At 39.1% G+C, this 21,480-nt stretch overlaps 1 protein-coding gene across 1 annotated transcript in view; it reads right to left on the bottom strand.

Moving 5' to 3' along the window:
* Window positions 1-21,480, bottom strand: part of MAP3K5 (mitogen-activated protein kinase kinase kinase 5) — a 75,443-nt gene that overhangs the window by 36,537 nt on the left and 17,426 nt on the right. The window contains exons 7-11 of the mRNA XM_009577865.1: window positions 21,152-21,322; window positions 16,161-16,273; window positions 9,531-9,690; window positions 7,246-7,399; window positions 4,208-4,315 (exon numbers count right to left, since the gene is read on the bottom strand). Coding sequence (XP_009576160.1) covers window positions 4,208-4,315; window positions 7,246-7,399; window positions 9,531-9,690; window positions 16,161-16,273; window positions 21,152-21,322 — 706 coding nt within the window. The remainder of the gene's footprint in view (window positions 1-4,207; window positions 4,316-7,245; window positions 7,400-9,530; window positions 9,691-16,160; window positions 16,274-21,151; window positions 21,323-21,480) is intronic.

Genomic DNA, 21,480 nt, shown 5'->3' with positions numbered 1-21,480 from the left:
ATGATAGAGGAAATTATTCTCCCAGCTCTAACAGCTTTCTTTAACATCTCTACATTTCTCTACATCAATTTTCTCCTCCTCTGTAATTCTTCCTTTCCTGCTCAAATCGCATTAAAGGTTGTGATGCTAATATAAAATGCCTAACACAACATACCAAAAATACAAGCAAACATCCTTCTTGAAGAACAAGCTTCACACTATTATAATTGTAAAGTACAAAGCGGTACTCCAGTTATCTCTTCAATGTTAAATGGGGGGAAGTGTTTCTCTAGTGGGGTACAGGAACAGGAGAATAGCCTGACACTAAGAAAAGATGGGATTGCATCTTGAAGTGGAGGTAGCAACTGATGCTAGTATGAAGTGTTTGAAACTACTATTTGAGTTGCCTGGTTCTCTTGCATGAAGATAGATCACCAACTCAATCCCTCTGCTAATAAGGAGGGTGTATCTGCACTGTCTTTTACTCCTCCCTCTGTATACAAACTCTGCCACTTTCCAATTTTCCATGCTTGGAAACTCTCTTCAGAGCTTAGGTACTTGTCCAATTCCCACTATTGGGAATAATCTGAAATCTAAAAAAGTTAAAACATACATCCTGACAGGCAGAAATGCTCAAGAAACATAACAAGCAGCATAAGTATTGTGGGTTTTACCTGTCATCTACGTGCAACTAATCTCTCACAAATTCATACATCTTTCATTTACCACACGATGTTTTCAGGCAATGAAATAATATAAAAGTTATGTCCCTCATGATCTTGCCAAGTTTTGAATACACTGGAGTAAACATATCAGGCATGCTATCCAAATTCAGCATCTGTTCTTTGGTTAGGCAAAAAACCACCAACCACCCAAAACAAAACTCAAAATGGATTCAGAAGCCAATGCGAAACAGAGACAGGCTGTTCTATTTCAAACTTGCAACAGCACTGCTGCATTCCTCTAACCCCATGCGGAAAGGGCTGCTAAAATTAGGGAACTGCAAGGCAAAGGTAATATGCATTCTACAAAATATAATGCTATCTGATTTTTATAGGCATTTGTTTGTGTTAAACTTGGTATTATTAAAGGCATAAATATTGAGATACGCTGCCAAAAAAGCCACAGAAAAGGAAGAGGCCACATTATTTATCCTGGTATTGACTCTCATTTGCCTATTTATTACAAAATTGCTGGCTGCAGGCTCCACTGAGTTCCAGTTTGGGTTTGAAACGGAAATTCATTTTCTTTGTGCATGAAAGGAAGTTCATACACTTCGCAACTTGTAATTCTTATTCTTAGAGCACTGATTGAATTTTGGAAAATAAGTAAAACCTTTAATTTATGAGCCAAAATGAACCGAAATCTGAAGCATGAGCTAGTAAAGCTCTGACAGACCTATTGTAGGTAGATTGAAATTGGCCAGCTGAAGCAGTTTCCAAACCCAGCTGTCTAACCTGCCCTTGCAGTAGGGATAGGTGGTCTTTGCTTATTAATCAGCCCCTAAAATGCCTGTTTTCACCCTAGTAAGGATCAAAGTAAGAGTCTTTCTCTTTGCAGTGGGCTGACAAATTATACATCAATTCCCATCACAAAATCTTTTGCCAAAGACAAATATATACTGGTTATATCCAACTGAAAAGGAAGCTGGTGTCTCCAAATTTTTCTAGTCCCTTTTCTCTCTGTAAGGTCTCTGATGGATTCTAAGGACTTTGACAAACTTGCAACAACAGACTGTAATTGTACAGCTGAAGGGGTACCTACCAAATTGCCCATTGCATTATTTTGACGGGTGTTATGGCTCGCAGGGCAAGGATGCCTGCACTGAGTATCAATCAGATCCCAGGCTACTGAACAAGCTCACCACAGTAAGGATTCTGGCCAGGGCAAAAGTATTAGGGAGTGCATTTACAACTGACCTTGTCTAATGCTATTGATTAACACTAGGGCAGCAAAAACAGGAAAACACTAAACTGCAGAAAATACAGAGATACACTCCCCAAATCAGGAAGGAGGGGAAAAGAAAAAGAAAAAATATAACATACTATAAAGAAACTTTAAAAATGGAATAACAGAATTACAATAATGGAAGATGTTACAAAGCAAACATTAAAAATTCTGCAAAGCCAAAATAGCTATCTACTGAACACCGAACAGGTACAGACTAATACATCCAAATCCTTCTGCCAGTCACAGGATGACTGGGCAGTCAAGTCACACAGCTATGAAAAAGGCCATTGCTGAAAGTATCGAGCAAAATATCCCAGTAGCTAAAAGACATATGAATGCACCATGAAATACCATTTGTGGAATATGAGTGCACATGCCCAGGTAAGGTTAACTCAAACTGGAACATAAGAAGTCATGGCAATGAGATGCCATGTGTGGCCAGTATACCAACCCTACTTGTTTTGCCCGAAAAAAAAAACAAACCACTAAGAGATACTAGAATTCTCCTTGAAAATACTGTAAGGTAAACAGAGAGAAAGGATCGCTTTACACAAACACTGTGTTAGCAAAAGAACAAATGAGTATGAAATGGCAACAAACAAATTCAGACTGAAAGCTAGAAGACTTAAAGTAACGCTCTTCTACTTCACCAGCAGTATTCCCATTTAGGCTCTTCTAGAGGTGCAGTGGCATTCTCAAACCACTTTCCGGCACAAACAGCCATCTGTGAAACCTACGCTAGTATTCAGACGGAGCTTGATCACTTTGTGCGAAACATTATATGGCAAGAGTGTCTGCAACAGAGGGGAACAGGACTCAATACTCCAGAAAATTCCTCCTAGTCCTGTGTTCCTTCTTATACTATAGATAAGCCACTTAACAGAATGGAAAGTATTGTTTGGAGGTGAACTACATACACACCAAAAAAAGCCTACAAAAACAACAAAAAAATGCACGTACAAGTAGTTTCTAAATAGACTAAGTTCTGAATAGAGAAATACTTTCAGAACGGATATTTTACAATAGCTAGGTTTACTCTGTAGTACTGAAAAATCATTATTTACTGTGTGGTAAATTTTGGGTTTGTCCAAGAATTGCATGAATTTATTTTTCATATTATTCTCAGAGGCTGAGCCTACTTGGAGAACCATCAGTCAGAATAAACCACAAATAAACAGAAATTCATTGGTCTAGGCAAACATGTCAGTTTGTGCTCTAAATATGCTATTTTAGCCACTGTCCATTTACATTTTCTCATGAACTCACAACAAAAATTCTAAGCAGTGCGGCCTCACATAGTCTGCATGCAGAAATGTTTCTTCTTTAAGAGACTACAAGTACGAAAGCTGAAGCATTGATTACCTGAAAAATAGATCTTCACTGTCCTATCCTGCAGGCAAACAAAATTGCTGCCACAGAAGAATGAACAATCCTAGTTCTTACAAATTGCACCATCACCAGTGTTATGCTTCCAGCTGACTCAGCCTCTATTCACTCTTCACATACTCCCCCCACATTTCCGTGCTCCTGACCTTCTCTGAGGTTCTACAATGTCCCTCCTGCCTTCACTCTTACCAGCAGTTTGCTTCCTAAGCATCCCAGAATGCAACAACCATTCTAGGTTTTCCACTCCCCTTGGATCTCCAGATTTTATAAGCTCCTTCCCAAATACGCCTGGCTCTCTCACACCTTGACATATGGACTTCCCAGTTTTTTCAATTTCTAGACCTTCTGAGCATCTATCTATCCTTCTGCCAAATACTTCTTTGGCTTTTGATTGATTCCGCTCCTATTTTAAAACACCAGTCTCTATTACTTTCATATTAAAGGAGTATTTACCAGAGCTGACAAGCAATACTGCAAGTACAGGAAGAAGATAGTTCTGTTTGTATAAGTAATTTTATGCTACATTGTTTGTATGATGACAGTAAAGTACTTATGAAATCTTAAGCAACAGACTTCTTGTATATTATATACTGGTTTAAAACAACCTGAAAGAAGATGCAAGTTATTTTAAAAAATGATGGAGACAAAAGATCCATTGAAGGCCAGGAAAAGGAACTTAAAGGAAAAATTAAGAATGCCATATTGAAAAAAAAAAAATTAAAAATGCATGGCAATATATGTCCACAGCATCTTCCCATGTGTTACTAAAACACTTTTCTCCTTTGCAGAACCCATCATTAGATGCAACTGTTTACATGTTATATGCTGAATGTACCACACATACTTTTAGATTGTGAAAAAAGTTACCACTACAGACAACATCATGGTGTACCTTGTCATCAGGCAGCACATGCCAGATAGATACAGTCTTCTCCTCGGCTTCACTGTTGATGGAGAGATATGAGGGCTGATAGATTTTTGTTGGTTCTAATATTAAAACCTTGTAGAAAAAATAATTTTTAAAAGTTAGTACAAAATACGTAGAACTTTAAAAAGTATTACAATCTGTTAAAACTACTTCTGTAGGCATACCATAGCAGGAAAAACAGGGGAAACAGAATGAAAGGTAAAATTTCAGGTACTGGTCCAGTTTAGTATGGCTGACAGTAGCTTAAGATTTTTAAAAAAAAAAAAAAAAAAGCCAATTTTAATTTACTTTTTTTTGTAAGGCTATTATGTGTCAATTGGTAGCACATATCATGATTTTCCAAATGACTTCTCTGACAACTATCAGATTTTGAAATCTTTCAGTCATAATTCATTCTCTTGCAATGCTATTCAAGAACGTCCATCTCCCCTGTGTACAGGATTCATGGTATACCTTTATCATGTTCTGATAGAAGCGCATTTGGGTAAATCAGAAAAACACATCAACCTAGAGCTAGACTGAACTGCTTTTGATTTAGATCACTGTGAACTGTAGCCACCAGATCAAATGATTTTCTCAAAAGCAACAAGCACCACTGCAAGAGGCTGACAGCTAAAGATGATTATAGAAAATTTCCTGGAGTAAGTGAAAGAAAAACTAGAACCCATCATGTAAAAGAGATGGGATGCAATACAGCAAGATTTAGTCTAACATAAACACTTAGTAAATGAAGCCAGCCACTCTGCCACTTTAATAATGTTCTGCCAGAATTACTTCCAGATTTTTAAAGCTTCCAGCATGCTTTAAAGGAAAAAGTCCATAAAGTTTGGCTATTTGAAGTGTGGTTTCTCATTAGAACTATTTATTTGTTTTAGATTTTCAGTAGTTAAAATCTGACATCTAAAACACCAAATCGGTATTGCCTGTGTTGAAGGTACTCTCATTCTTCAGAATGTAAAGTATTGTTATTAATTCAAGAAAAAGCTACTCTCTTCCACTGCAGCATGCATACGAAGATTTCTAGCCCTAAGTGTTTAGCTGAAGGACATTTATAAAATAGGATTAAGTTAAAGATGGTTATCAAACTGATAATCTCCCTCCTTTCTTCTGCCCTTCCCTCTCCCATAAATGCTCCAATCAAACATCATCTTCAAAATATCCAAGATAACCGATTTCTCATTTGAAAATCTTCGGAGTTCAAAGAATTGCTTTAGGAAATAATGATTGACTGGGGCAATTTGGTCTACACGTATTATAAAAAAAAAAGACAATTACCTAAGCAGAAAGTCTTGGGAAGAGCCATGGCTTAGAGTCAAATCTAAGCCATGTCACCTCCTACAGAGTCAATGAGCACACAGATACACTGGCAGAAGAGCAAGGCCAAATTTTGAAAAGTATCTAGGCATTTAACTCTGTAAATGATGACCAGTGGGATTTCAAACGTGTCGCTTGGCATCTCCAGACACTCATAATTTCTAAAATCTGGTTTAGACCATTTCACAAATTGGGGTCTTTAGCCTATAGCAAGTTACCCACAAGCAGTGTCATTGCTTCCTCTAAAGGCCAAAAAGAGGAGGATGACACTGATGCTACCAGATAAGAGAGTAACTGACAGCTAAGCTAGTACCGATGGACCGCGAAGTCCTTAAGTTCAAGCTCTGAGAATAATTCACTATTACAAACGTGCAAAAAACTTCTTTTAGAATAAATTATTTGCAAGAATCTGGGAGAAGGGAGAGAAAAGAAAGTTACTATGTTTCATTTGTTGACTTGTCGAACAGCGTGATTTTCCTTCTGAATAGGGACAAACAGAATTTTTGTATCATGAGAGACCACGTACGTCTGTCTGCAACACCACAATAGCTTCCTGTACAACACAATCAAACTATGTGGTCACTGGGTTTATCTTTCGGCTCATGCTATTGCAATGGTCAGGTTTAGTCTGTCTCTTAATATTAACAAAAATCCAAACCATTTGACTTAGACAGTTTTATAAGTCAGAGCCTATTTTAAGTATCTAATTGCTCCATTTCATCATCAAAAATCTAAAAAGAACATGGCCTTGTCTTTCACAAAAACCAGAGGATTCAAAATATTTTTTGCTTCCCTGCAAAACTTTACGCCCATTCTCCTGGGAGAAGGAGAACCAGACTCCCTAGAAAGTCTCAGGCCGCTTTCACCTTACTGTCTCAAGCTGTTGCTGTTCAACACTGCAGTCTTCCTTACGGTTTATCATCCCGTCTACACACGGAAGCCAAGAGAACTGTACAAAACAACCAGCATGCACTTCAAGTATCTGGGAGGCAATAGCAACTGCTATTTAAAACAAAAAGCTGCATTTGCTAATGGTTAGCTAAAAGGGATACCCAAGACTTTATTTCCCGTACATATATAGTTAATATGTACAGGGAACAAAGATCTTTTTACAGTATACTTTCAGGACACTGTACAACACCAGGGTATCTAATAAAAATTTTCAGCAAAATGTTTGTGGAAGAAATCACAAAAGTATATATATACTTATAGTGCAATGTTGTTGAAATACATTGTCTAGTAGTTGGAACACTAGATTTCTGACTGCTTGGGCTGATTTTTAACCTCTAACAGAGCACAGGCTTAATGGGCTGCTGAGCTAGAAAGAGACTGAAATTAAATATCTTTTCTTCAAAACATAATATAGTTAATACATTATCACCTGGAATACACTGCAAAGGGTTGCTTTAGAAGCATACCCACTGGTAGCAAACACTAAATAGCAAAGTTCTATCTTGATTTTTTTCGTCATTACTTTCATATGGAACACACTGTGCAATCCCATTGTAGCCACATGCAACCAATTAAAACCAATCTAATATGCAGGCCAAATACATTTCTTCTAGACAAGCAGCTTATTGTCTGGCAACCTAAAAACAAGCAGTGTTTTGTGTTCATTTCCTTCATGTCACGATTTATTAAAAAAAAAAGAAAAAACACCACCAAAACAACACCACCAAACCACTTACTGGAAATCGAACTACAGACACATCTGTCTTTGTGGCTTCAACAAGGAAGTCCATCCAGAAGTCCACAAGTTCCTGTTTGGCCGTATGTTGTTCTGGAGTCAGTTTCTTAAAATGCTGATATATCAAAATAGTCTCTACAATAGACTTCAGGTACCTGTGATCATCCAAGCACACATAGATAGTAAATTTAATACAATTTGTAAATAATAATGTCTCTAGCTTTAATCACAACTGAAGCATTCACCATTGCAACACCAAGGCAGCCACTAACATTTTGGTTCTTTAGGATTGCTTTTAACAACAGCAACTCCCCATTTAGAACTGGAAATGTAGCTGCTGTATTAGTAACCTGAAATACAAATGAGTTCTGGGACACTCCTTCCTGCCCATATTCCTGATCCCATATACTGTCTCCTATCCTAAACCATGAAAGCTTCATGAGATACCTAAATCCTCTACCTATGGACCAAACTGAGCCCATGTCAAACTTATTTCAGTAGTGACCAACCTCAAATAAAAATTCAGGTGAAAAGTCCGCTAGTTTAATTTTCTACACTGTTCTGTCTTCTGTAGTGTATCTGCATTGGCAGTTGTTTAACGCAGATTTCTAAAGCATGACGCTTCTGGAATTGATTACCCTATAAAGATGACAACAGCTACACTAAGTAGCCTTTTGGCATTGCTAGGGAAGGACAACAGCAGTGCTGAATGTCTCCCCTCCCTCCTCCCTCTCTCCGCTGTTCTACTTTCTGAGGCTGGTTTATGGGGCTCCTCATAACATTGCTTCGTCTTGGCATTTTTGAAAAAAATTGTAAAAATAATCTTACGCAATTTTTATGAATACTACTGCAATTAGATATACATGTTTAAAGAGGATTTATCACAGCTCCCATCTTATCACAGTTAGACTATTCATAGAAACTTTGTTTCCAGGCTTAGGACAAGAAGGTATAATGTAAACTCAGACGGCCTTTTGGGAACAGTTCCATAGCTGTGCATTTTCTAATCATCATTCTGAGGCCATGGGGATATCTGGCTTAAGGTACCATATCTACTCCCTTTTGCACCAAGTGGGCTCTGCCAAACAGCAGGCAACAGCTGGGAAGGAATTGCTCACAGGAGAACTCCTTCCTGAAGCACAAATGAGTGTGCTGTATTTTCAGAGTTTAATCCACAGACTTAAACCTCAAAGGCACACTGGTACATAAAATCCTGACAACCAGACATTCATAAACTCCAAAAAACTCTACCATTAGACTTCCAGAAAGTGCTACCCAGCTTCATAGCAAAAACAGGCACACAGTAAAAATGGAAAACCTTGCAGATAAATACACTGTAAACAGCATTTATAAAATATTTGATCAGAAAATTAAAGTTCTCAATTTTGACAGTTTCCTACATTATGTCGATATAGAAGTTTAGCATTTCCATATTTTAGCACACATACATACATTCCCCTCTGATCAGCTTTTGGAGACAGACTTTCCAGCCTTTATAAAAAGACAAAAATACATAGGCTGCGAACATATACACTCCTTCAATTGACAGAGTGACAACTTTTTTAGTCAGAAAGGAGTTTTGGTTCTCCCCAGCTAACAGGATCCCAGCCCTTGATGAGTAGGTGACTGGTCCTGACTTGCTGCCTATATCCAAAGCAGAACAGGTGCCGGGAGCGTGCTGTCAGAGCACACATCTCTTGGCCTTTGCATAACGTTGAGTCTACAGGGTTGTCTTTAACCCTAGGTTTATAACCTTTCTGTTAATTGGACTTCAATCTGCATTATTCTCAATCATAGTGAGATGCAACTTGCACCACATAGCTCATTTGTGTTCAAGTTCCTACAACAGCTGGTATGTGCAATAACCATCACAGTATTCCAAGGTGTATCCATGCCCCTCTAGCCAAGCTGTCTGCATTCCCAAAGACTTTCAGGCAGTTATGACTAAACCCACACGCCGCTACCACTTCTCTTCAGCAATGTAACCGCTGAAGTGCGGTGCCTACAAGCAACTCCTCCTTTCCCCCTTGCCCTCAGAAGGGCCTGGAGCCAGTGGTGAATCTGCCCTTCTCGACAACCAATTAAAGACCCATATCAAATCTGTTCCTGAATAAGGGCAAAAGGGGAAGAGAGTCCCTTGTCTGGGCAAAAGTGAAGTAAAACAATACACAGACAGCAAAATTTGTTAAAAAACCAAAATCTATCTCCTGTCAGCTAAACGTGAAAGCTGAAGGAGTCCAATGTTTTAATACATATCAACATACGTGATCTCGTTTATCACCTTACCATGCTGGTGCCTTTAGCTTAAACAGCTTTTCTGAAGCCTGGATCACTCTTAAATGGTCATTAGCCAACATACTGGCCCCCAAGAAAGATCCCACTTCCCAATAGCTCTGCAGTTTCTCCAAGCTTCCCTTTTTACCAAGCAGACTGCTGATCTTTACTCCTGTAGTAAAAAGAATAATAGGTCACAGGAATGTATTAATGCAGTTTTAAAATAACCATTTCCCTGATTTGAAATCTATTAATTGCTTAAATTACTGTAGCCTCTCCATTTCGATGAAGTAAGATGGAAATCATACTTACCAGTTAATGTTACATGCCTTGCACACATGCTAAGCAGTAGCAGATTTTTTCTCCCCTCCCCCTCTTCCTAAAGGCTTCTCAAGAAAGAAACTTTAAGACATCACTGTCAGGACAAGGCCACATTCAGATTACCTATGTTCTTGCATGGACCTCATCTGTAAAGGTAAATTGGGGCCTTAGGCTACACAACATAGCTGTAAAAACTTAACAGATGCTGAATAAGGCACCTATTATGTTTTTTTCTGCTTTGTTTTTTTGACTTACAAGCCCCAAGCCCCAAACTTACCTTTATAGACAAGGTCCCATGCAGAAGAAACAGATGATCCACTGGGCTTCTTCCAGCAGTGATGTTCTTTTAATTGCCGCAAGTCCTACCCCAATGAAAGACATCTATTAATATTCGTAAGTCCCTCAGCAACTCAAGACTATGGAGACCCTCAGGTTTTATTTTGACTTGCTAAGTTTTCTAAGAACTACAAGGTTCCCTGTGGCCTTCAGGATGATTTTTAGTTCATATCAGCTGCTACGTATTTATAGCTAACACGAGATACGCTACGCTTCCCCCCCCCCGCAAATAAAAAACAATTTGCAGCTTACAAGACGAGCCTCTTCACCACCATAGTCTTTTATTCACTTTTCCCACACTACTCCACTATGACAGTTTCTCTCCCACATCACCTTCCATTGCCCTTGATATTTAGGCTGAGTATTCACAAGAAATTTCACTGCAACTGCTGACCTTTATTTTCTCCTTAACCTTCCTTAAGTAGCTAGCAGACTAAACTTTATGCTGGAAGCAGCAATAAATCTTATCAAAATGGATATCATTACATTAGCTACATTTCAGTCTACAAAATCCATCTTGTTTTCTCACATTGTTCACAATTTTATGTTATCAACATCAGACAATAAATGTTTTTAAAATGTGAAATTGTATCCAAGTGGTCTGTAGCCTATTTCACATCTATATTTCACACTTTGTGCTCTCTTGCTAACCAATTGTCATGCTTGAGTATAACAAAATTATACTTAAATCATATAAAATTCTATGATTCTATTGTATGATTCTGTGAAAACCATTATTTGTTTGCTTCTTCGGAAAGAAGTTTGTTTAGTTATTCCTGAAGAGAAAAAAATGCAATAGATTTTACAAAATATCTCAGATCTACCTGAGACATGATACAATGAACACCACCTCCATCAACTCCACAACATACGGCGGTGACCATCTCTATGTATATCAGCTCTGCAAGGCTTTAAGCCATGCACATTGTCAGGAGACCGCTTGAGTACGTACACCTACCTACACTTGTCAGTGTAGGAGAGGAAGGGGGAATTTGTGTTGAATGTGTTCAACTTCAGTTGGGTTCTAGAAACCAAAACCTACACGCTATCCACACAACGCAGTAAACGGAAAAAATTAATCTCCCCCAGGACCCTAGAGTAACACTACTCAGCAATATCCTCAAAGGCTGAAGGCTCTGCTAGAATGTCTAAAACATTTGCATGCACATGACAGCAACGTACAAGAGCGGATAGACACGTACTAACTTCCACAGGCTTTGAACGTGACCTCATCACAAGGGAAGTAAGGAATTGGTATCACAGGGACACATGAATCATTTCAGACGGGTACACCGTTGCTAGGAGGAAGGCGAGAGGGAGCAATTTAGCTGTGCGGAGGGCCTTCGCTGAGTACTAGGGGGTGGCACTCACAGTTGCAGTGACTGCTGACAAGCTATCACAAGCTACATGTCACAGTGAGCAGCAGCACTGGTCTCTGGTTCACAGGCTCGCACACTCCACCGTGCTTCATTGCGCCTGCAGGAACCCACCCATCACAAGCCTCCAGCGCTCCAGGCATGGGAACAGGGCCGCAGCAAGGTACAAACTGAGTGTGTGGTTTTGATGAAAAGTACAACTCACATGGGGAGGGACTAGGATTACTGGCATGGCAGGGAGAAGTGTTTGTTAGGAGGGTAGGACTGGTGATAGCAAGGATTTTGAGTCCCAGATCACGGAATAAGGGAGAGCTATAGGAAGATGATGGGAGAAAGGATGGATGTGTAGCAGCAATGATACCTGAGGACACCAAGTTTGGGAATCATCACTGTTATGTAGCCTGGATGAACTGGAAGTTTTATCCAAGTATTCTGTGAAGTGGACCCCATTACCTTAGAGAAGCAACATCAGCCTCTCATCAAATTCTTCTGAGAAGGATGAGGTACTCAGTGCTAAAACTCACTCTAGTTTGCCGACCTTCCTCTATAAAGCTCATCTACAAACTTACTTACCCCTGAAAGGCAAGTTGGAAAAATGCAGTTGCAGTATGGAGACATTAGCAATAGGTTCAAAAGACTATAACTCTAATTTATAGAGGTGGAGTTTTTTTGTTTTGTTTTGTTTTCCAGTGGGTTTGGTCTTTTTTTGGGGGTGGGGGAACAAAAAAACCTTTCTGTGCAAACATGCAAAGTGAACACCTTCATGAATTTCATTTTGAGTTTGTGGTCTCCTTGTATAATTTCTCTTCTCTAGTTTATTTTGATTTCACCACCTTTAAAAGTTTTTTGAAAGTGTAAGAAAATCCAGGCAAAGTCAAGACATTCTCTCCTTCCATGATAAACTTGGCATTCACAGGGGGAGGGAAAAATGCAGCAGCTGAATTCCACTATATTTTATCAAAAATATTTTGCCTTAAAAATAAATGAGCCAAAATAGAAGAACCATTAATGCCAGAAAAGCCATTGTTTTTATAACACCAAGAATATACCCACAGCTTGTGAAGAAAATAAGATATAGTAAGTAGATATTACCAGTTAAATATTACTATGAAGGCTTTATAAATAAACTGCTTTCCTTGCTCAAATATTGACAGAACAATTCATATTACAGGATCCTTTGTGTGTCAAAGTTGCACAGCCTGCAGAGATCGTTACTGTCAATGCAAAGCACTGCATTTCTGTTTTGGTCTCAAAGTTCTGCAATTTTGTACAGTTAAGAAAGCAATACTACTCAGAAAATAGAAGGAGGATTTTCATTAATGCTTCACATGATCATTTAGTTGTGAACTATTACCTGACAAGTAGAGGTAGGAACTTTAGAAAGCAAGTTTTCTTATCTGATGCAGATTGGTAAAAATTCTCTTGGATACTGGACTTATTCTTAGTTTTACAGGAGTTATTACACTGTTGCCAATGCAATCAGAGATGCATCTTCTAATTGCAGATATGCAACTTCTAATCTGAAGTGCTGTTAGGGACCATGTCCTTCCTTAACCTTTCCCAACCTACCAGTATCGTTTCCATATAACCTGGATTGAACTTCAACCAGCTTGCTCTCGCCTCTCTCCTCATCTCCCACCAGAAGACAAACTTCCTCTAATTTCTCTGTGCTACAGATAATGCTGCGGGTGGACACCAAACTGAAAACACTGCCAGGCAAATCCCACTACTGCTAACGAATGGTCTTGTATGCACAGATCTAAACAAGAGGTGACATCAAAAGAATGACACACATGTAAGAGATTCTTGGGACAGGAGAAAAATCAAAACATTTTCCCACGCGTCTGTAGTTTTGCTTATTTTTATTTAAAACAGTAATCTTAGCTCAAAACAAAGAAAATACGAAATTATCCTCAGAATCTAGCACAACTCAAGCCAGCTGACAAACCTCATTGTACAAAGACAAGTGTAAGGACTTGCATCCGGGAAAACATAATCCAGGATTGCAGCACAGGCTGGGATCTACCCAGCTGGGGAGCAGCTCTGTGGAAAGGGACATGGGGGTCCTGGTGGACAACCACCTCAATATGAGTGAGCAGTGTGCTGCTGCTGCGGCAAAGAAAGCCAACAGGATGCTGGGTGGCATCACCAGCAGAGCTAAAGAAGTCATTATCCCATTCTACTCAGCACTTGTCAGGCCACACCTGGAATACTGTGTTCAGTTTTGGTCCCCGCTATACAGAAAAGATGTGGACAGGCTGGAGATGGTCCAGAGAAGGGCCACAAAGATAATCAAAGGACTGGGAAGCCTGCCATATGAGGAAAAGCTGAGAGAACAGGGTTTGTTCAGCCTTGAGAAAAGAAGGCTTAGGGGACACCTTATCACCATTTTCCACTGTTTTAAGGGTGGCTACAAAGAAGATGGACACTCCCTTTGTACAAGGAGTCACATGGAAAAGACAAGGGGTAATGGGTACAAGTTACTCCTGGGGAGATTCCGATTGGATACAAGAGGAAAATTTTTCACAGTGAGAACAATCAGCCATTGGAATAATCTCCCCAGGTGGATTCCCCAACATTGGACACTTTTAAGATTCAGCTAGACAGGGTGCTGGGCATCTTGTCTAGACTGTGCTTTTGCCCAGAAAGGTTGGACCAGGTGATCTTTGAGGTCCCTTCCAACCTGGTATTCTACGATTCTATGAACAATGACCACAGTCTTATCAACAAGAAATCAATGACATGACACACATAGGGTCTATTATATATGTATTTGAAAACCCGTTTCAAAATAGCTAAGTCAGTCTGAGGGCTAAAGAATTTTGACAATATTTCCCATAACAAAATAAGAAAGATAGACACTAGTAGATAACAGGAGAGGTTGCTACATCAAGGGTTTTCAGCAGACACCAAGTAAATGTTTACATAAGAGAGGCACACCAACAGCTCAAAAAAAAACCCCATCTTCCACCAAATAGTGGAGAAATCCACTGGTAGCTAAATCATTCATCAGCCGTGGATGGAACCTTAAGCAATAAGGAACCTTATTAATTTCTGTAACGTTCTCCATACAAACAATAGGGAAGACAACACTGGACAAACTCACGAGAAGATGATACTAAACATCTGATCCCTACAAAAACCACCCAAATTTCATCAGTACAATTAAGTTGTCCAAATCCCGTTGGCTGTAGCCTGTGTGCAATTGAGAAGTTTATTTAAAATGGAAGGATTCAAATTAAACTACACAATAAATATAGCCCAGCTTTGCTAAACTATCTGTTTTAAAATTAGGCCAGCTGAGTGAATATTTGCAAATGCTATGTAGAAACCAAAACAGGCATTTTTACCTCCCTACATTGGCACAAGAATTCAAATTTCAGTGTAGGAGATGAAGTTATTCTATCTGACCCAAAAAACCAAAATCTCACCCACTCACAGAAGGGCAAACACAGTAGTTGGGGCAACTCTATCCAGCCTATCACATCCAAGTGAACACCTTCATTTACACCAGAGAACTTCAATTTCACTTCCATTATCTATGTGAAAGTAACCATCTCACTCCGACCTTCACATTCAAAAAACTTCTCTATCTAGAAAATTACTTCCAGATACACAGTGCACACCTAACTTCTCAACTAGAGCAGTAGCTGATTAGAGATACATTCTATGGAGTGAAGAACATTGTTTCTTTCTCACATGACAACCTCCTCAAGAGACAGAAGGATAAAAAAAGACTTTACAATCAGTCAAGAATTATACGAATTCATGGAGAAGAATGCCAGTTGCAAAGGATATGTTACTACGTATTACAACATTCAGTGCTTTCTCCCATACCTTCCCTGAAAGTATTACTGACTAATCTTGACTTTGCACTCTCCTCAAATCCAGCAAAATCACAAACAAAATCACAAACAAAACGGACACCTTAATTCCTCCTTCTTAAGCAAGAATTTTTTTTATGACAAGGGTGGTGGGACATTGGACCAGGTTGCCCAGGGAAGCTGTCAATACCCCATCGTCGGAAGTGTTCAACGTCAGGTTGAGCAACCTGGCCTAGTGAAAGATGTCCCTGCCCATGGCAGGGGAGGTTGGACTAGATGGTCTTGAAAAGGTCCCTTCCAATTCAAACCACTCTGTGATTCTATGGTTCCATGAATACAAACATTCAGGAAACCTCAAAGAAAGCATTGGAAGAGAAACATTCTTCTCTCAGCCCATCCCAAGCTCAAGTCAAGTGCATTTTCCCCACTCTTAGAATGGACTTTTTGTTCATATTCCCTATAGTTCTACAGGGGGTTTTGATGTTTTAAAGAATTCTAACTGGAACTGGATTACCCGTTCAGGTGTTCCTGTTTCACACAAATGATGCCATTGCAAAGAAGCTCTGGTAACCAGTTAAGACCTTGAAACTGGAACCAGGTCTTCATGACAGCACTCACCTGCAATCAGGTGGGATCAGTGGTCATGCGGGAGACCAACTCAAATACTCACATGCTCACTATCAAAGCATTCGTATATAACCATCAGATTTTTCCCCTATGACAGTGGGTGGTGTCATACTTTCACTAGAATGCAATTTCACTGTGAATTTGCAAGCTACAATTACCAACTTTCCGCAGCTCAAAAGAAGTATCAAAGCAATGTCCTGCTGCCAGGAGGAGTACTGCATAATTAATTCCTGACGGTAATGTTGGCTCTGACTCAAACGCCTTCTTGAACCTAGAAAAAACAAACACACAAGTTTACTTTCTAAACAATGCGATCTAATAGGGACATAATTATACTTTTAGGTACTTTAAGTGCTTATCTTCTGTTTATGCAGCAAGAATCCATGGAAGCAAAAATACTTTACTGTTTTCCACACAAGCTTTGTGTTTATTTTTAGGAGTCCGTTATTTATACATCCTCCTCCCATTTCCTTTCCCCTCACACAACAAGCGCAGACCCTACTCATCCATCCCAGTAAAGTTATAGTATCTTACTAGCTTTCCAATTTGCTTTGAGATTGAAGAAAAAATACTATCAGCCTGTAAGAAACCTGTTTCACAGTTACATTTATTAATAAGCTCATTAATTTACTCTTAAATATATATTTTCACTGACTTGAAACCTTAGATTCCACAGTGACATACAAGCATATCAAAATGCATAAGCACAAAAGCAAGTGATACAAGAACATACTTCACATTTAGCTACGATTCCAGCCACTCCACATTTTATTCTTTAAATGTCTCATTGACATTATCCTTATGATCTATTCACATAAAGAAGGACTATACCAGATTTTGTTCTCCTCAAAAGGAAGTGAGCGAGCAAGAGGAATGGCAGGGGTATTCACCTAGCCTAAATCTTGTCTTAAAAGAAGTTGAGGGACTTCACACAAACACAGCACACACTATCCTCATGCTAGCAATGCAAGTTGTGGTGACAACAGCAGATCTACCATGCTTTAAACTTGTTCTACAGAATAAGAACACATTTGACTGCATCACACACACCCCCCCCATAAGGAGGAGGCAAACAAGACTGTCATATGTGAGTTAAGGAGCACAAGAGATTCAGTCAACACAACTCCACTACAGTAAAAGCAATGGAGTTCAAAATTACTTTCAAAAGGATGGGAAGAATCCAGACAAACAAATGGATTATAAAAAAAAAAAATTAAGCAGGTTGTGACATTAATACAAAAGGAAGGAAAGAAAAATAATCTATGCAAAAACTAAGGATTTGGCTTCCAAACCACACTTCGACATGAAAACAAAGCTAAGGCATTTTGATCCTAGCAGGCCAGAAATATGGCTGGGTTTAAATTTATTTTATTTTATTTTATTTGTTGTTTTTCCTGCTCTAATGATTCAGGACTTTGCATCCTTTAACATAAGCTCTGCTTTCCAAAACTGCAGGACAGGCTCCTCTTCAATCTGCTACATATATACGCTTTCTACACTCCAGTTGTCCACCTCCAGAGAACTTCTAGTCCTCTAAAAAAGCACGATGAGCAGAGAAGACTCAATTCTTTTCTTTCATCATCTGCCTTTCCTCTTGTACTGTGAGTTACAACAAAACAAGGAAGAAAGTACATACAAAATATTTTTGCTCACTTAAAAAAAAAAACCCACAACAACAAAAAAAAACACAACAAAAAACCCGCCAACCAAACAGGACAACACTCTCATTGATTCTAAGCATATATAGCTAGAAGGGACCCGTTGGCTGGCGTAATCTGTTTGGAGCCATAGCACTGTTGGGAACTGGACTCCCTTTTTTGCCCTAGAGATCTTTCATGCTGTAATCCTCATGCAGTATCAGGAAAAGAGAGAGGAAAGATTGACAGAAGAAGAAAAAACCTTGAAAATAAGTATTTTTGTCCCAATACAAGAGACACTGTACTTTTTTTGTTTTGCCCCAAAATGCCTGATTTCTGGCATGACTATCAAAATTTCTCTAGTTCTCAGATACATACAAAACTTTTCAAAATTTAAAGAAAAAATAAGCATCTCCCATGCGTATCAACAGGTGGGCACATTTGTGCTATAAACGATGTTAATCATACAGGCAAAGGAGGTGGAGATGAGCTTAAGTTTGCAAAATAGTTTCTGCTTGTAGAAGCATTGGTGAAACAGCCTGAAAAAAAACTTTCCTAAATATGTTACCACAGAGGCACCACCAGTGCTGCTGATGCGCTCAGTTTTGGCCAGTGATGAGTCCATTGGAGCTGGCCGTGTCTGACATAGGGCAGCTCCTTGCCTCTTGTCAGAGGCCACCCCTACGGTCTCCTGCTACCAGGACCTTGCCACCTACCCCCAGGAGACCAGAAGGGACATCCCAGGAATTTTTGTTCCTGGGTTCTGCCTTTTCTTTCCAGATTGCTTCCAAATCTCCCTTCCCCACAACAAAAATTCATTTTTCTAGACATCTTTACATGCTATTTACACCAAGAAATACTAGTATCTTGCACCTCTGTAGTCCTATTTACCTCTCCTAAATCATTACAACCAAAAGTGTAATTTTATATTTGGTGCGATCCTGTGCTGACATTCTTAAACCTGCCTTATATCCACATAGCCTGAACAGCAAAAATTTACAGACAAAAAATAAAAGAAATAATCTGTAATAATAAATTTTGAACAGATAAAAACAGTCACAGTTTCCCAAACAACTCACAAGTCACATTTGTTGACTGAACTGGTTTAAGTTCAACTGGTGCAATTGCTGTACATTGTCATGCCCCAAATAACACTGGAGGAACCCGCGCAGTACCGCAGAAAGGTGGTAAGGTTTAAAAGTCTGCCTATAAAGTAGAGGTTGGCTTAGCTGATGCGATTATAAATGCCATCAAGAAATTGAAAGCTGACATTTGGGAAAATGTTGCAGTGCAGATACTGAATTAAGGAGGTAGCAGTGAAAAGATTTGAATAAAGACTTGATAGCTTTGGCAAGTCTGATTTACACTGTCAGTATGCAACAAGAAAGTGACAGTTAATAATTAATCTTTCATCTCTTCTCTCATATTTATATGAAAGATGTCTTTTTTTCTGCTTTTTAGTTGTCAGGAAAGCACACTGCCTGCTTTTTTTTTTTTTTTTTTTTTCCAAATAGACCAAAGTACCTTGATATCAGTAGTTGTTGCAAAACCAACGCTTTGGTTCTGCTGCCAAATTCTCATTATCTTATGCAATTCACTATACTTCTCCTACATCCTCATTTCTCTAGGACTAGGATAATAACCTTTATCTCAACATAAGGTAACACTGTCACGGAGGCTTTGTTCCTGCACACACTTCCCCCCGTTGTGGCCTGCTGTGGCACTAGAGTAGGTCTGCTCCTTCCCAAGAGCCTTCCACTGAGTTATGAGTCAACCCTTCAGCCACGTCAAGCCTGCTGTATGACTAACACTAGAATTCAAATCAATATCCAGCACAAAGTACAAACCAAAAGCAACTGGCCCATCCGGTACAGCTTCTGGCCAAACTCCCGCTCGACTCGACAGAGATCACCTTGTTCTACGGCAGCAGGCGCACGGAGCAGTCTGCGTTGGGTCTTTCTTGCCAGAGACTTCAGGGACTGTTTAGGGGCTGGCCGGTCAGCATCCTACCCTGCTGCAGGAGCTGCCAGCCTGCTGTCCTTTCCCAAACCGGTATGCCTGACTGCAATCACTTCCCCTCATCAAATGTATGAGTATCATGATTGCTAAGATGCAATTATTAAAAGTGTGTTAAAATGGCTACATGAAATATCCTAGAAGTAATTACCACTATTACACATATAATCGTTCTTAGTTCAATTATGTTTGAAAATCTCAAAGCCTATCTGTTCATAAGGCACTATGAATGAGGGAAAAGCAAGACGTGCAGTAGCAAAAGTAATTTCTATTTATTCTATTTAGCCTGTGATAATGCCTACTATTGTATACAGGACTACAGTTTTCTTTTTATGTTAGTTCATGACATTAGCAAAATATTTTAAGACAGAATCTTGAAAGTTTGTTATGGGCTTTGCCTTAGAGGAAATAAAATTTTTCTTTAATCCAAAATTATGAAGGGGGACAACAAGGACAATATGCTGCACTCCTGTTATTTCAACATCTTTAAAAAAATCCAGTAAGCATTGCAAAACTGTAAAGCATGACCAGCAATTATATTCTTGTATTCTGAGGCCATAAATGGTAAACAATTATGTCTTATCTTTTACCAAAGACAGTTCTAATCTGAAGTTTACTGAAAACAAGTGATAAATGACGAAGGGAGAAGAAAGTTTTCCATTCTAAGTATTTACTTCAGCAGGCAGCTGATGAGCACAAGACCAGAACTAGGATCTGATGTGCAGGATACATAAACAGATTGTCTGCTGCTTCATCTGAATCACAACGGAGAAAAGCAGCTCATCCTGACAGAAGTTTAGGATGGCATCCAGTGCCTCCATTTTTTAACCTATTCCACATCAGCATTTTAGTGCATTTCAAAAGCAATAAAAAACATGATGCTTGCCTCTAAAATTAAGATGTTGTCTAGCCTATTGTGTACTTCTTTGACTATTGATGGTACTGTAGTCCACTGCAATATGTATATACTATATGGTGATGATGGGGTGATAAATCTTTTGCCAGCATGAGTTTGGAACAGTCATGTTGCTTGTGAGCATGGAAACCAAAAAAAGACAGAATGGTACATCCCAAGCATCAGTGCAGAGTTAAACCTCAGCACTTTTAAGCCTAGCTAGCTAATATCTGTCAGATCGCAGATATGCCAATTGAGTCACGGCTGATTATCGTCTGTCCCAGATTCCTAACAATAATATAGTAAACAGGAGACTTCACATTTGGGAAAAAGGAGGAAAATACACTCTGATGAGAGCTACCTAAACTTCCAAGTCTCTAAGGCACTTCAAGAACTTTGCGGAACCCGATCTGTGAAACATAAATCTCTCAAGCTTAACAAACAAGCAAGGAAGATTAGAAGATTCAAGGGTATCAAATTTTAGGAATGAATATTAAGGATATCAAATATTTGGAATGAAAAACAGTTGAAATATATTCTTGTTTAAGGAATATTTTCCCAAAGCTAACAAATGGACACAGACCAGGAAAACAGTACTCACCAGAACGTCCCTTTGTCCCTGCTTTCTGTATCTATGAACCCAGATTCCAAAAACATGTCCTTGTAAATTCGACCAACCAGGCAGTACATATCCGAAGCTACTTGGTCTTCCTGTTCTACCAGGGGAATCATAATTTCTAGAGCTTTCTGTCTGTCTCCAGGCAGATTTCGCCTATTAAAAAATAAAAATTTTGCTTAAAAACCCAATAAAGTTAACAAGAAATACTTTTTCATTACCATGTTTGAATATATATGTATGACTTCATCCATGCAAAATGTGCTTCTAGACACAATGGACTATATTATATATACACACTTCCCCCTGCTTCC

Source organism: Fulmarus glacialis, unplaced genomic scaffold (genome assembly GCF_000690835.1).
Source record: "Fulmarus glacialis isolate BGI_N327 unplaced genomic scaffold, ASM69083v1 scaffold11285, whole genome shotgun sequence".
Taxonomy (NCBI): domain Eukaryota; kingdom Metazoa; phylum Chordata; class Aves; order Procellariiformes; family Procellariidae; genus Fulmarus; species Fulmarus glacialis.
Note: the sequence above shows the minus strand (reverse complement) of the source record. Positions and strands in the feature narration are given on the sequence as shown.